General features: G+C 37.0%; 1 protein-coding gene across 6 annotated transcripts in view; it reads right to left on the bottom strand.

The window, feature by feature from the left end:
* The window catches only part of ABCA5 (ATP binding cassette subfamily A member 5), a 121790-nt gene that overhangs the window by 6618 nt on the left and 102557 nt on the right, over positions 1-12615 (bottom strand). For 5 of the 6 annotated variants that reach the window (XM_087854175.1, XM_087854176.1, XM_045813895.2 and 2 more), the window contains 8 exons: positions 11529-11642; positions 11014-11148; positions 9405-9479; positions 8807-8898; positions 6626-6752; positions 6200-6317; positions 6012-6103; positions 294-469 (listed from right to left, as the gene is read on the bottom strand). In XM_087854175.1, coding sequence (XP_087710301.1) covers positions 294-469; positions 6012-6103; positions 6200-6317; positions 6626-6752; positions 8807-8898; positions 9405-9479; positions 11014-11148; positions 11529-11642 — 929 coding nt within the window. The remainder of the gene's footprint in view (positions 1-293; positions 470-6011; positions 6104-6199; positions 6318-6625; positions 6753-8806; positions 8899-9404; positions 9480-11013; positions 11149-11528; positions 11643-12615) is intronic. The other variant, XR_006782697.2, reaches the window with a different exon arrangement.

The following is a 12615-nucleotide window of genomic DNA, read 5'->3' as shown; positions in this document are numbered from 1 at the left end:
CACAAAAAATGCTTTTAAAAATTAAACTTTTAGGGGCGCCTGGGTGGCACTGCGGTTAAGCATCTGCCTTCAGCTCAGGGCGTGGTCCTGGCGTTATGGGATCGAGCCCCACATCAGGCTCCTCCGCTATGAGCCTGCTTCTTCCTCTCCCACTCCCCCTGCTTGTGTTCCCTCTCTCGCTGGCTGTCTCTATCTCTGTCAAATAAATAAATAAATCTTTAAAAAAAAAAAATTAAACTTTTAAAATGTGAAATGTAAACCTTTCTCTGGGTAATAGAAGGTTTTAATTTTACCGATTTATGACTTCTTTCACATCACTTGCGCTCATTCCTTTCACAGCTCCATAAATTTCAAAATGTTCCTGCAATGTAATATCTGGCCACAGTGGGTTTATCTGAGGACAGTATCCCATATACTTAATGGAACCATCATCTTCAGTTGGGTCTGAAGAATAATCTCCAAGAAATACCTACAGAAATACAAACCAATTTTAAATAACTTTTGGCTTAATTTACATTGTGAAGAAGTGGTAAGTGAATTAATTCAAACTCTTTCCTAGAACCAGGGTAATAGTAAGTCAAATTTCTATTCCTTTTGATGAAGAAAAGACATACATAGTTAAGTCAGAGTTCAGTGACATTGCCCAAAAGTACGATCAGGAATGCAGGTTGATTGAAAAGGCAAACTCCAATTTAAACTAGGATGATCAAGGGACCTCATTGGAAGGTGTTATTTGTGCCACAGAGGTAAAGCAAATTAAATCATTTGAATTTCTACAGGGTAAGGAATAACCAATATAAGGAACAGTTAAGGCAAAAACCCAAAGAAGAGTGTGTCTGGCATTTTCCAGGAAATCAGTGGGCCAGTGTGGTTGGTGTAAAGTAAGAAAGGGGGAGAGGAGCAGAAGACAGGATGAGAGCAGTTTTGTGAAGTTTCCACAAAGTGGTAATATGCTTACAATCAAAGGCTAATTAATGGCAGGGTCAATATTAGCTCCTATATCTCCTGAAGTTAATAAGATTGTCTTCTACAGATCAAGTTGGCAGCAGATCCGTCTACTGAAACCTGGCAGGTCAGAAAGGAGTGGAAGGAAATATTCAATGTGCTGAATGAGAAAAATATGCAGCCGAGAATTCTTTATCCAGGTTGTCATTCAGAACAGAGGGAGAGATAAAGAGTCTCCCACACAGGGGCACCTGGGTGACTCAGTTGGCTGAGTGTCTGACTCTTGATTTTGGCTCAGGTCATGATCTCATGGGTCATGAGATCAAGCCAGACCATTGGGCTCCACATGCAGTGGGGAGTCTGCTTGGTGGTTCTCTTCCTCTACCCCTCCCCCACTCCTCACTCTTTCTCTCTCTCTCTCTCTAAAGTAAATAAATAAATCTTTAAAAAAAAAACAAAAGGAGTTTCCCAAACAAAAACTACTTTTATTAGTTCATGACCATTAAGCCAGCCCTGCAAGAAATTTTAAGGTGGACTCTTTGAGTGGAGAAAAAAAAGAAAGACCAAAAGCAACAAAGACTAGAAAGGACCAGAGAACATCATCAGAAACACCAATTTCACAGGCAACACGAAGGCACTAAATTCCTATCTTTCAATTAAATCACTCTGAATGTAAATAGACTAAATGCTCCAATCTTAAGACATGAGGTATCAGAATGGATTAAAAAAACAAGATCCAGGGGGCGCCTGGGTGGCTCAGTTGTTAAGCGTCTGCCTTCGGCCCAGGGTGTGATCCCAGGGTCCTGGGACTGAGCCCCACATCGGGCTCCCTGCTCTGCTGGGAGCCTGCTTCTTCCTCTCCCACTCCCCCTGCTTGTGTTCCCTCTCTCGCTGGCTGTCTCTGTCAAATAAATAAATAAAATCTTAAAAAAAAACAAAAAACAAAAAAAACAAGATCCATCTATATGCTGCCTATAAGAGACTCATTTTAGACCTAAAGCCAGAATAGTCATATTTCCATCAGACAAACTAGATTTTAAAACAAAGACTGTAAAAAGAGATGAAGAAGGGCATTATATCATAATTAAGGGGTCCATCCATCAAGAAGATCTAACAATTATAAATATTTATGCCCCCAACTTGGGAGCACCCAAGTGTAAAATTCAATTAATAATAAAGAAACTCATTGATGATAATACAAAATTGTAGAGGAATTTAACACCCCACTTACAGCAATGGACAGATCATGTAAGCAGAAAATCAAGGAAACAATGGCTTTCAATGACACACTGGACCAGATATACTTAACAGATATATTCGGAACATTTCATCCACCCTAAGACAGAAGAATACACATTCTTTTCAAGTACACATGGAACGTTCTCCAGAACATATCACATACTGGGTCACAAATCAATCCTCAACAAGTACAAAAAGACTGAGATCATACCATGTGTATTTTTAGACCACAATGCTATGAAACTTGAAGTCAAACACAAAAAAAAATTTGCAAAGACCACAAATACATGGAGGTTAAAGAACTTCCTACTAAAGAATAAATGGGTTATGGGGTGCCTGGGTGGCTCCGACTACTGAGTGTCTGCCTTCAGCTCATGTCATAATCTCAGAGTCCTGAGAATAAGCTCCACACTGGGCTCCCTGCTCAGCAGGAGCCTTCTTCTCCCTCTCCCTCTGCTCCCCTGCTCCTGCTCTCTCGTTCACTCTCTCTCCCTATCTCAAATAAATTAAAAAACAAACAAAAGGGGCGCCTGGGTGGCACAGCGGTTAAGCGTCTGCCTTCGGCTCAGGGCGTGATCTCGGAGTTCTGGGATCGAGCCCCACATCAGGCTCCTCCGCTATGAGCCTGCTTCTTCCTCTCCCACTCCCCCTGCTTGTGTTCCCTCTCTCGCTGGCTGTCTCTATCTCTGTCGAATAAATAAATAAAATCTTTAAAAAAAAAAAAAAAAAAAAAAAAAGAATGAATGGATTAACCAGGAAATTAAAGAAGAAAAAAAAAATACACGGAAGCAAATGAAAATGAAAACAGGACAGTCCAAAACCTTTGGGATGCAGCTAAGCCAGTTCTAGGAGGGAAGTATACTGCAATACAGGGCCACCTAAAGAAGCAAGAAAAGTCTCAAATACACAACCTAACCTTAAACCTAAAGGAGCTAGCAAAGGAAGAGCAAATAAAGCCTAAAGCCAGCAGAAGAAGGTAAATAATAAAGATTAGAGCATAAATAAACAATATAGAAACAAAAAGAAAAAAAAACGAACAGATTTTTTTTTTTTAAAGATTTTAAGTATTTATTTGCTAGAGACAGAGCAAGAGAGAGAGAGAGACAGTGCACAAGCAGGGAGAGCGACAGGCAGAGGGAGAAGCAGGCTCCCGCTGAGAAGGGAGCCAGATGTGGTACTTGATCCCAGGACCCTGGGATCATGACCTGAGCCAAAGGTTAACTGACGGAGACACCCAGGCTTCCCAAACAGTAGAACAGATTAACAAAATTGGGGCACCTGGGTGGCTCAGTCGTTAAGCGTCTGCCTTCGGCTCAGGGCGTGATCCCAGAGTCCTGGGATCGAGTCCCACATCAGGCTCCTCCACTGGGAGCCTGCTTCTTCCTCTCCTATTCCCCTTGCCTGTGTTCCCTCTCTTGCTGGCTGTCTCTTTCTCTCTTTCTCTGTCAAATAAATAAATAAATAAATCTTAAAAACAAATAAACAAAAACAAAACAAAACTAAGAGCTGGTTCTTCGAAAGAATTAATAAAATTGATAAACCTCTAGCCAGACTTACCAAAAGGAAAAGAGAAAGGACCCGAACAGATAAAATCATGAATGAAAGAGGAGAGATCACAACCAACACCACAGAAATACAAACAATTGTAAGACAATGCTATGAAAAATTATATGCCAACAAACTAGGCAACCTGGAAGAAATGGACAAATTCCTAGATACCTACAAACTAACAAAGCCAAAACTGAAATAGTAAGAAATAGAAATTTCAAACAGACCCAAAACAGCAAAGAAACGGAATCAGTAATCAAAAATCTCTCAACAAACACAAGTCCAGGGCTGGATGGATTCCCAAGGGAATTCTACCAGGCATTTTAAGAAGAGTTAATACCTATTCTCAAACTACCCCAAAAAACAGAAATGGAAGGAAAACTTCCAAACTCATTCTATGAAACCAGCATTACCTTGATTCCAAAACCAAAAACCCCACTAAAAAGGAGAATTACAGGCCAATATCCCTGATGAACATAGATGCAAAAATTCTCAATAAAATACTAGTGAATCGAATTCAATAGTACATTAAAGAATTATTCACCATGATCAAGTGGGATTTATTCCTGGGCTGCAGGTGGTTGAATATTCACAAATCAATCGTGATACACCACATTAATAAAAGAAAGGATTAGAACCATAGGATCCTGTCAACATGTAGAAAAAGCATTTGACAAGTATAGATCTTTCTTGATAAAAACCCTCAAAAAGTAGGGATAAATGGAACATACCTCAATATGGCCTTCATATAAAGGCCATATATGAAAGACCCACAGCTCATCCTCGATGGGGAAACAGAGACTTTCCCCTACAGGCAGGAACAAGACAAGGATGTTCTTTCCCGCCACTACTATTTAACATAAGCCTTACCTCAGCAATCAGACAACAAAGAGAAATCAAAGGCATCCAAATAGGCAAGGAAGAATTCAAACTTTCACTATTTGCAGACGACATGATACTTTATGTAGAAAACCTGGAAGACTCCACGAAAACATTGCTAGAACTCATACATGAATTCAGCAAAGTTGCAGGATATAAAACCAATGTGCAGAAATCTGTTGTGTTTCTATACACAAACAACGAGAGAGCAGAAAAATAAATCAAGGAATCGATCCCATTTGCAACCGCACCAAAAAGAGTAAGATACCTAGGAATAAACCTAACTAAAGAGGTAAAAGATCTGTACTCTGAAAACTATGGAAGATGCTCAACATCACTCATCACTCACCATCAGGGAAATACAAGTCAAAACCACAATGAGATGCCACCTCACACCTGTAAGAATGGCTAAAATTAACGACACAAGAAACAACAGGTGTTGGCAAGGATGCCGAGAATGGGGAACCCTCTTACACTGTGGTGGGAATGCAAACTGGTGCAGCCACTCTGGAGAACAGTTTGGAGGTTCCTCAAAAAGTAAAAAACAGAACTACCCTATAATCCAGCAATTGCACTACTAAGTATTTACCCACAGGATACAAAAATACAGATTCGAAGGGGTAATGCACCCTGATGTTTACAGCAGCATTATCAACAATAGCCAAACTATGGAGAGAGCCCAAATGTCCATCGACTGATGAATGGATAAGGAAAACACACACACACACACACTGGAATATTACTCAGCCATCAAAAAGAACAAAATCTTGCCATTTGCAATGATGTGGATGGAGCTAGAGTATATTATGCTCAGTGAAATAATTCAGTCAGAGAAAGACAAATACCATATGATCTCATTCATATATAGAATTTAGGAAAGAAAACAGATGAACATATGGGAAGGGGGAAAAGAAAAAAGGAGACAGGGAAACAAGCTATAAGTGACTCTTAATGATAGAGAACAAACTGAGGGTTGATGGAGGTAGGTGGGTGGGGATGGGCTAGACGGGGGATGGGTATTAAAGAGGGCACTTGTGATGAGCAATGGATGTTGTATGTAAGTGATGAATCACTGAATTCTACTCCAGAAATCAATATACACTGTATGTTAACTAACAAAACTTAAATGAAAGAAAAAAAAAATAAGATTGTCTTCCATTAAGTAGGCAGACAAATCACCCATGCATGTAATAATTATAAAAGCAGAAATACTATGTGTGCATCTGCACGTGTGAAAATTTTGCGTATATTATTTTCAAAGATAACCAAAAAGATCATAATTTGATTAAGCTATACTAAAAAATTAATACTAAAAACATAAAATCCTAACTTGTCATTAAAAAATTTACTTTAACTAAAAATGTAAATCATAGCATCTCCCACACCCTTATATATCATACCTGGCCTGAAGTTGGTTCAATATCACCAACCAGAATATTGATAATTGTGCTTTTGCCGGCACCATTTGGACCCAGTAGCCCCAAGATCTCTCCTAAAGAAATTGAAAGAAAAATCATTATACGTAAATCAAACTAAAAATGGAAATTACTCTTCTGGAAAAATTATTTAAGAAAAAACAAATACCAGCCTTTTTTCACACAGAAAGAGACATATTTAGTTGCCACTTTCTTTACTTTTCTTGTAAGAAGAAAATCTTTCTTGTCATCATATTCTTTATGCAAATTGCTGACCATAATGGCTGGCTTCTAATAAGGGAAATAGGATTTAAAAAGAGAATAATAAATCAGATATACCTATCATGAAATGACAGGTCGCCTACAATTCATGTTCATATATCATAAGACCTATATTCACTAATAAGAGGTATTATGTAAATAAATATCCATTTATGACTGAAATAATGGCTTATTCAGAAGAGACAAATATTTTTTCAAAGAAAAGACTTTTTTAATATTGATTCATATGAAAAGAGAAGTATTTTTCAGATTAATTCCTACACATGAGGAACTGATTATTGCACATTTAATAAGACTTACAATAAAGATTCAATTACCTCCTCACAACACTGGCAACTCATTAGCTCTTTGACCTTCAGTCTTTCAGCCTTGACATCTTCATCTTCATCCTCATTATTTGGTGGTTCTGGATACTTCCTATTTTTGGACTTTGTTGAAAGAGTCCTAAATATATAAAGATAATAGATTTTCAAAAAACTAACAGTAAGAAATTCAAGCACTCCATGGAGAAAACACCAAAAACATACACCAATCTGAGATCTGTGATCTTATTTCTGGAAGGTGGAATTACAGAGCTATTTTTCACTCACGGATCCATTTGATGATGTTACCAAAATTCATTCATTTTTCAACATTATATATAACTGGTATGTGTCATGCACTATTTCACACAAACAAAAGATTAAAAAAAACATGTACCCATCCCTCAAAGAATTTACAGTTTGGGTATAAATGACATTGCCCTGGGGCAGAGCAGATGTAGGGGGCTGAACTCAGAACTCACAGGAACTCTAGAAAAGTAGGCAGAGAAGAAAGTTCTTCCAAAGGAAATTCTGAAGTGTAAGAGAGGAAAAGAGGTAAAATAGGGAGTTGACATTATAGACAACAAAAGAACAAGAGAAAAGTATAAATAAGGAGGAAGAAGTCAATCATACTAAAGTAGCAGATGAGGTGAGTAAGTAGAGTCTACTTGATAAGACACAGAGGAAATCATTAGTCACCTTACTGAAAATAGCATCAGCAGAGAAGCAAGTGCAGAGACCAGACTGCAGGGAGTTAAGGAGTGAATGAGAGGTGAGGAACTGGAAGTAGAAGCTTCTTGGCTATGAAAGAAAAGACATATGAGACAAGAGCTAGAGGGATTGAGGTTTAAATGAGATTTAGGAGTTCTGATGTTTTTAGTTTGTTTTATATGAGAAAGGTGACTCCCTCCTCGGAGAAAAATACCCTATTTAGATCCACAAGGGAAAGATACAGGAAGAGAAAGTAAGATTGACAGAGCAACATCCTTAAGTAGACAGAATAAATGAAGACATGGATAACAGGAGGGGTGCCTCTCCTTCTGGGACTAGGAAAAGGCAAAAATGATGAAAGAGGTGGATGAGTGTGTAGAACTTTCCAATTAAGTGCTTCTGTTTTCAGAGATGGCAAGATCACCTACTGATAAGTAGAAAAGGTGAGGTGAACTGGAGAATTTGAGGAATACAAAGAAGGCTTGAGATAACTATCGAAAAGAGATAAGAAGAAAATGGGATAACAAGTGTTAAAACAAAGCTGAGTTTATACAGGATAAATCCGTGATATTAGCAAACTGCACTTTTATGTTAATATTCTCCAAACTATAATTAGACTTACCAAAATTATGATTTTTAGCAGACAGGTCAAAGAAATACAGAAGTTGAATACAGAGTGCTGAAAGAAGGGGAAGTGATGAATCACGTGAGTGAAGCTGAATAGAGAAAAGGTGAAAACTGTGATTAGTGGATACGTTTGAGAACAGAAAAAACTTAGGGGTAGAAACCACAGCAGAAAAGTCCAATAAGAGTAATAAAATAAGAAAGCTGAAAAGATGAATGTTACTGATAGTACGGGACACAGATGAAGTGAAGAGCAGTGATGGCAGGGCTCTGACCCAAGACAACACATGAGATGTAAAGGACACAGAAGTCATGAGCGCAGAGAGAATGAGAAACTGAGCGGGAGGATGTTATCCCAGTGGATGCGGATTCTTCCCCAAGATGACAGCAGGAGAAATAAGGAGAGCCAGAGGCTAAGTCCTCAGTGGATATGGGGAGTATCCAGTGGTTAATAAATATGTTCACAGCAGCATTATTCATAATGGCCAAAACACAGAAACAACTCAAATATCCATCAACTGATGAACAGGTAAATCAAGTGTGGTATTTCATGCAACGTAATATTACTAAAAAAGAAAAAAGTAATGAAGTATTGCTATATCATGAACCTTCAAAACATGGTAAGAAGCCAGACACAAAGAGACTATATATTGTAAAATTCCATTTATATAAATGTTCAGAACTGGCAGACTTATAGCAACTAGATTAGATTAGTGGTTATACAGGGCTGGGGGCATGTGCAAGGGGGGCCACTGATGACTCAAAGATTTTTTTTGAGAGTGAAGGAAATTACCTAAAACTAGATTATATACTACATAAATATACTAAAAAACATTAAAACTTTTAAAAAAATTAACGGACCTGAAAAAAGGATCCTTTCTTATTGACTTGCCTCCGTATTTTTTCTCATAGTACTGTAAGAGGAAAATCCAGAGTACACACTGCAGGTAAGGCTACAAGAAGAACATATAAGAGCTCATGACTCAATCTTTTTTTTCCCCCTCTATCAATATAACAAAGACCACATATATCAGGTTCCTTACCATCACCAAAACAATTAATCATTATTTTCTTCACATGTCATATAAGTTAAGAATTTTAATGCAAGCCAAGGTAGATTTTTAGTAAAATAATCCTTCACATATTTTCCTACCTCTGTAAAGTTCATTGGTTGTCAGCTTCATAAAATACAAAGAAAAAAAATGTTTTTGTTTCTGAGGAAGCCAGAATTATAATTAAATAGAATAACATAAGAGAGCCAAATATATTAAAATGGACATATTCAATAAATGTATTACCACCAAAATGCATATTGGCTGGCACTAACTAACACACTTGACTTTCTGAGGCACCTTCATTCTTATGCAACATAATAAAAACTAAAAAGAGAGTTAAAATCATACAACCAAACTGCTCTTAAGGTAGTATGCTAACGCCAGCATTTTTGTTTATTTCTTACCGATATAACAGCCACCAAAAGCCTATCCCATGGATTATAGGTGTCCTCATTTTTTCGAATATTCTTCCAAGAAATCTAAGACACAAATTTTTGAAAATTGATATGCTGCTGTGATAAGATAATATAATGGTATTTGGTCTTTGACCCAGTTCCCAGCACACAGGTTCTAAACACCCTTGGAATTTCCTGAGTGACAGAGGTGATAGGAGCATCTTTTGTTATTTAAAATAAGCCCCAATCAACCCAAACCCTTTATGCTACAGAGGTGACTCTTGAAGGATGATGCTGGTTGCCAGGGGAACCAACCAAGTGATTAGAAGGTGGGAACTTCCAGCCTCATCCACTGATCAAAAGGAGACAGGGGCTTGAAGACTGATTATCTCATTGTGCCTCAGTAATGAAACCTCCATAAAACCCTCCGTAAACACAGGGTTATAGAGTTTCCAGGATGGTGGCTGCATCCACATGCTGGGAGGGTGGCACACTCAAAACTCCATGGGGACAAAAGCTCCAGTACCTGGGACCCTTCTGGACTTTGTCTTCCCTATCTCTTACTCTACTTATTTACATATCTAATATAATAAACTGGTAAAAGTCCAGAAAGTGTTTCCCTAAATTCTATAAGCCATTATAACAAATTATTGAACCTGTCAAGGGGTCATAGGAACCCTGGATTTGTAGCCATATCAGACACAAGCGTGGGTTACCTGCAGACCCACTACTTGGATCTGGCATCTGAAATGGGGCGGTGGGGGGGGGGGGGACAGTCAATCTTGTGGGACTAAGCACTTAACCATGAACGTAGCCCTGAGTCTGCATTAACTCCAGGTAGTTAAATGTCAGAATTGCTTTATGTGAGGGAAAACCCCACACATTTAGTGTCAGAAGTGTTGTGAGTAGTAGTTTTCTTATAGCTGCAATGTGTAGGAATATTTAGATTAAAATGCATTTTGTTTACCAAACATGTATTCTCTATACATAAGATAGCTATAAATATTAATAGCTATGATTTCTACTTAGGTTAAAATCTTCCCCATGCCAAAACATTTCTACCTGGGGATGTATAAATTAAACACATTAAAATGAAGCAAAAAAGAAAGCAGGGGGAAGGGGTAGGGGAGAGGAGGGTCGGTGCATAGAATTAGGTCAGCAATCATTCTAAATCAATATCATCATTTAATTTTCTTCTAATCACATGCAAATATTTCAATTATCCAGGCTTAATAAAACGAATGTTTTATTTTTTCTTTAAAAGAAGTCTCTTACACTTAATTTTTTTCATCCCTTAATAGTACATTATTTAATCCCTGAAAAACTCCCTCAAAACAAATACTGACTGAAGTCAGATCATACTTGCAATTTATATACATCCTTTTGGGAATCAAAGAACAGGTAACAGACGTACTCCTCCTCCTTTGAGATTTTATGGCTTAAAGACATACTTGGAAAGATTTCACAGTAATCTTAAACTGCTGCTTAATAACACTCAAATCAAGTAAAGAGCAGCTAAGCTGATTTTGTTTTTTACTATATTCAATATAAGAAATAAGATCTCAAAGTTTAGGCAGTATTTATGCTTTTCAAATATTAAAACATATAACAGACATACCTTTATGAAACAAATCAGACAACCCAGAAGCGGATAGATTGGAATGACTATGGAAAAGGTATAATGGAGAACAGCCGTAACTGTGTATCCCATAAAGAACGTTATTTCAGTGATTGCAATGCAAGCCAATGCTGTCTAAAGAAAAAAATGAGAAAACAAGTGAAAAAGTATTTAGCAATTTTCTACAAACTCACTTGCAAGTTTGTGTCATTTAAAATGTTTTCTAACCTCTAATGAAACATGGAACCAGAGATTATACTTAGCCGGGAGGCGCCAGGACCAGCTGTCTGCTGCTGGCATCCTCTCCATGAAGTTCTTAAATGCCTTCAGTACCATCCCTTCGTGGAATGGATGATGCAGAAGACAAACACACACAGAAAGATGCTGCCAGCTATCTACCTAAGTTCTGTGCTTGGAAAAGACACAATAACATTTTGAACATAATACTGAAAGAGTTCATGACGTTCAAGTAAGCTATGAAAAGCTGGGGTGAAATAATACAAAACATGACTTACCACAGAATAGATAAATGACCAAAACTCTTTGGTATTCAAAATTTTTTTAAAAGTGAAGGAAGTAACATAGGTAAAGAGAATGACTGATGGAACATAACCAATAAGGCAAAAAACCTGTAAAACAGAAATGTATATTTTATGTAAAAATATGAATAGCTAGCAGTACATATGCTATAAAAGACCAGTTGTATCAAAATATTAAGGAATGATTATTCTTCAAATTTTATTGCTCAACCAATCACTCCAAAAACTGAAATTGTAGTTACTTGAAGAATTACCATGCACATTTTTCCTAAATCAGTAAAACTCATACTTTTAACTACATGTTAACACAATCCTGAATAAATAATTTACACTGAACACTATTTGTAGTTCTTTTTTATGCCAACCAAAATGTTATCTCTAATCATGTTATAAAAACAAGTACACTAGCTGGTTACAACTTTATCCTTCTCAATCAACTATTAGCTACCATTTCAGTATACAGCACTCAATGCATTTGGTAACTATTTAAGAAAAACATTTATAAATTTATAAGGCAGAAATTAATATGTATAGTCAGTATAATCTCTGGCAGAATGATAAAATTACTTTCAGTAACCCCAACATCACCTAGTTCTATTTTCCCTTTTTCCTAATATAAATCATTCACGTGAAGGGTCTAGTATCAGTCATGTACATGTGAACATGAATGCAAGCCATACTCTTCCTTAGTATTTAAAGTGATATTTTAAATTACGGAATAGAAGAGCTTTTTTGTGAAATTACTTTCAGGCATAGAGACAAGGAAGACATTTTAAGGAAGGACTGTTTAATTATTCCTGATTACACACAAGTAGGCAGTCTACAGAAAAGACCACCTCAGTCTCAAGGAATTATTTTATAATGATAGTTAGTTGTTGTTTTTAAAAATCACTTAGTCATATAAATTGCATTATCAGTATCATATACAATAATTAAAATAGATACTGGTTCTACTTTCTATAAAAAGATTAATATCCAATTTACTTGATGAACCACTTGTCATGTTTATAAATACTTAGTTTTTTAAAATAACATTTCACTTATAAATAGGATGAGTATGAGT

This window comes from Ursus americanus, chromosome 23 (assembly GCF_024610735.1).
Source record: "Ursus americanus isolate L20-20 chromosome 23, mUrsAme1.1.p, whole genome shotgun sequence".
Lineage (NCBI taxonomy): Eukaryota > Metazoa > Chordata > Mammalia > Carnivora > Ursidae > Ursus > Ursus americanus.
Note: the sequence above shows the minus strand (reverse complement) of the source record. Positions and strands in the feature narration are given on the sequence as shown.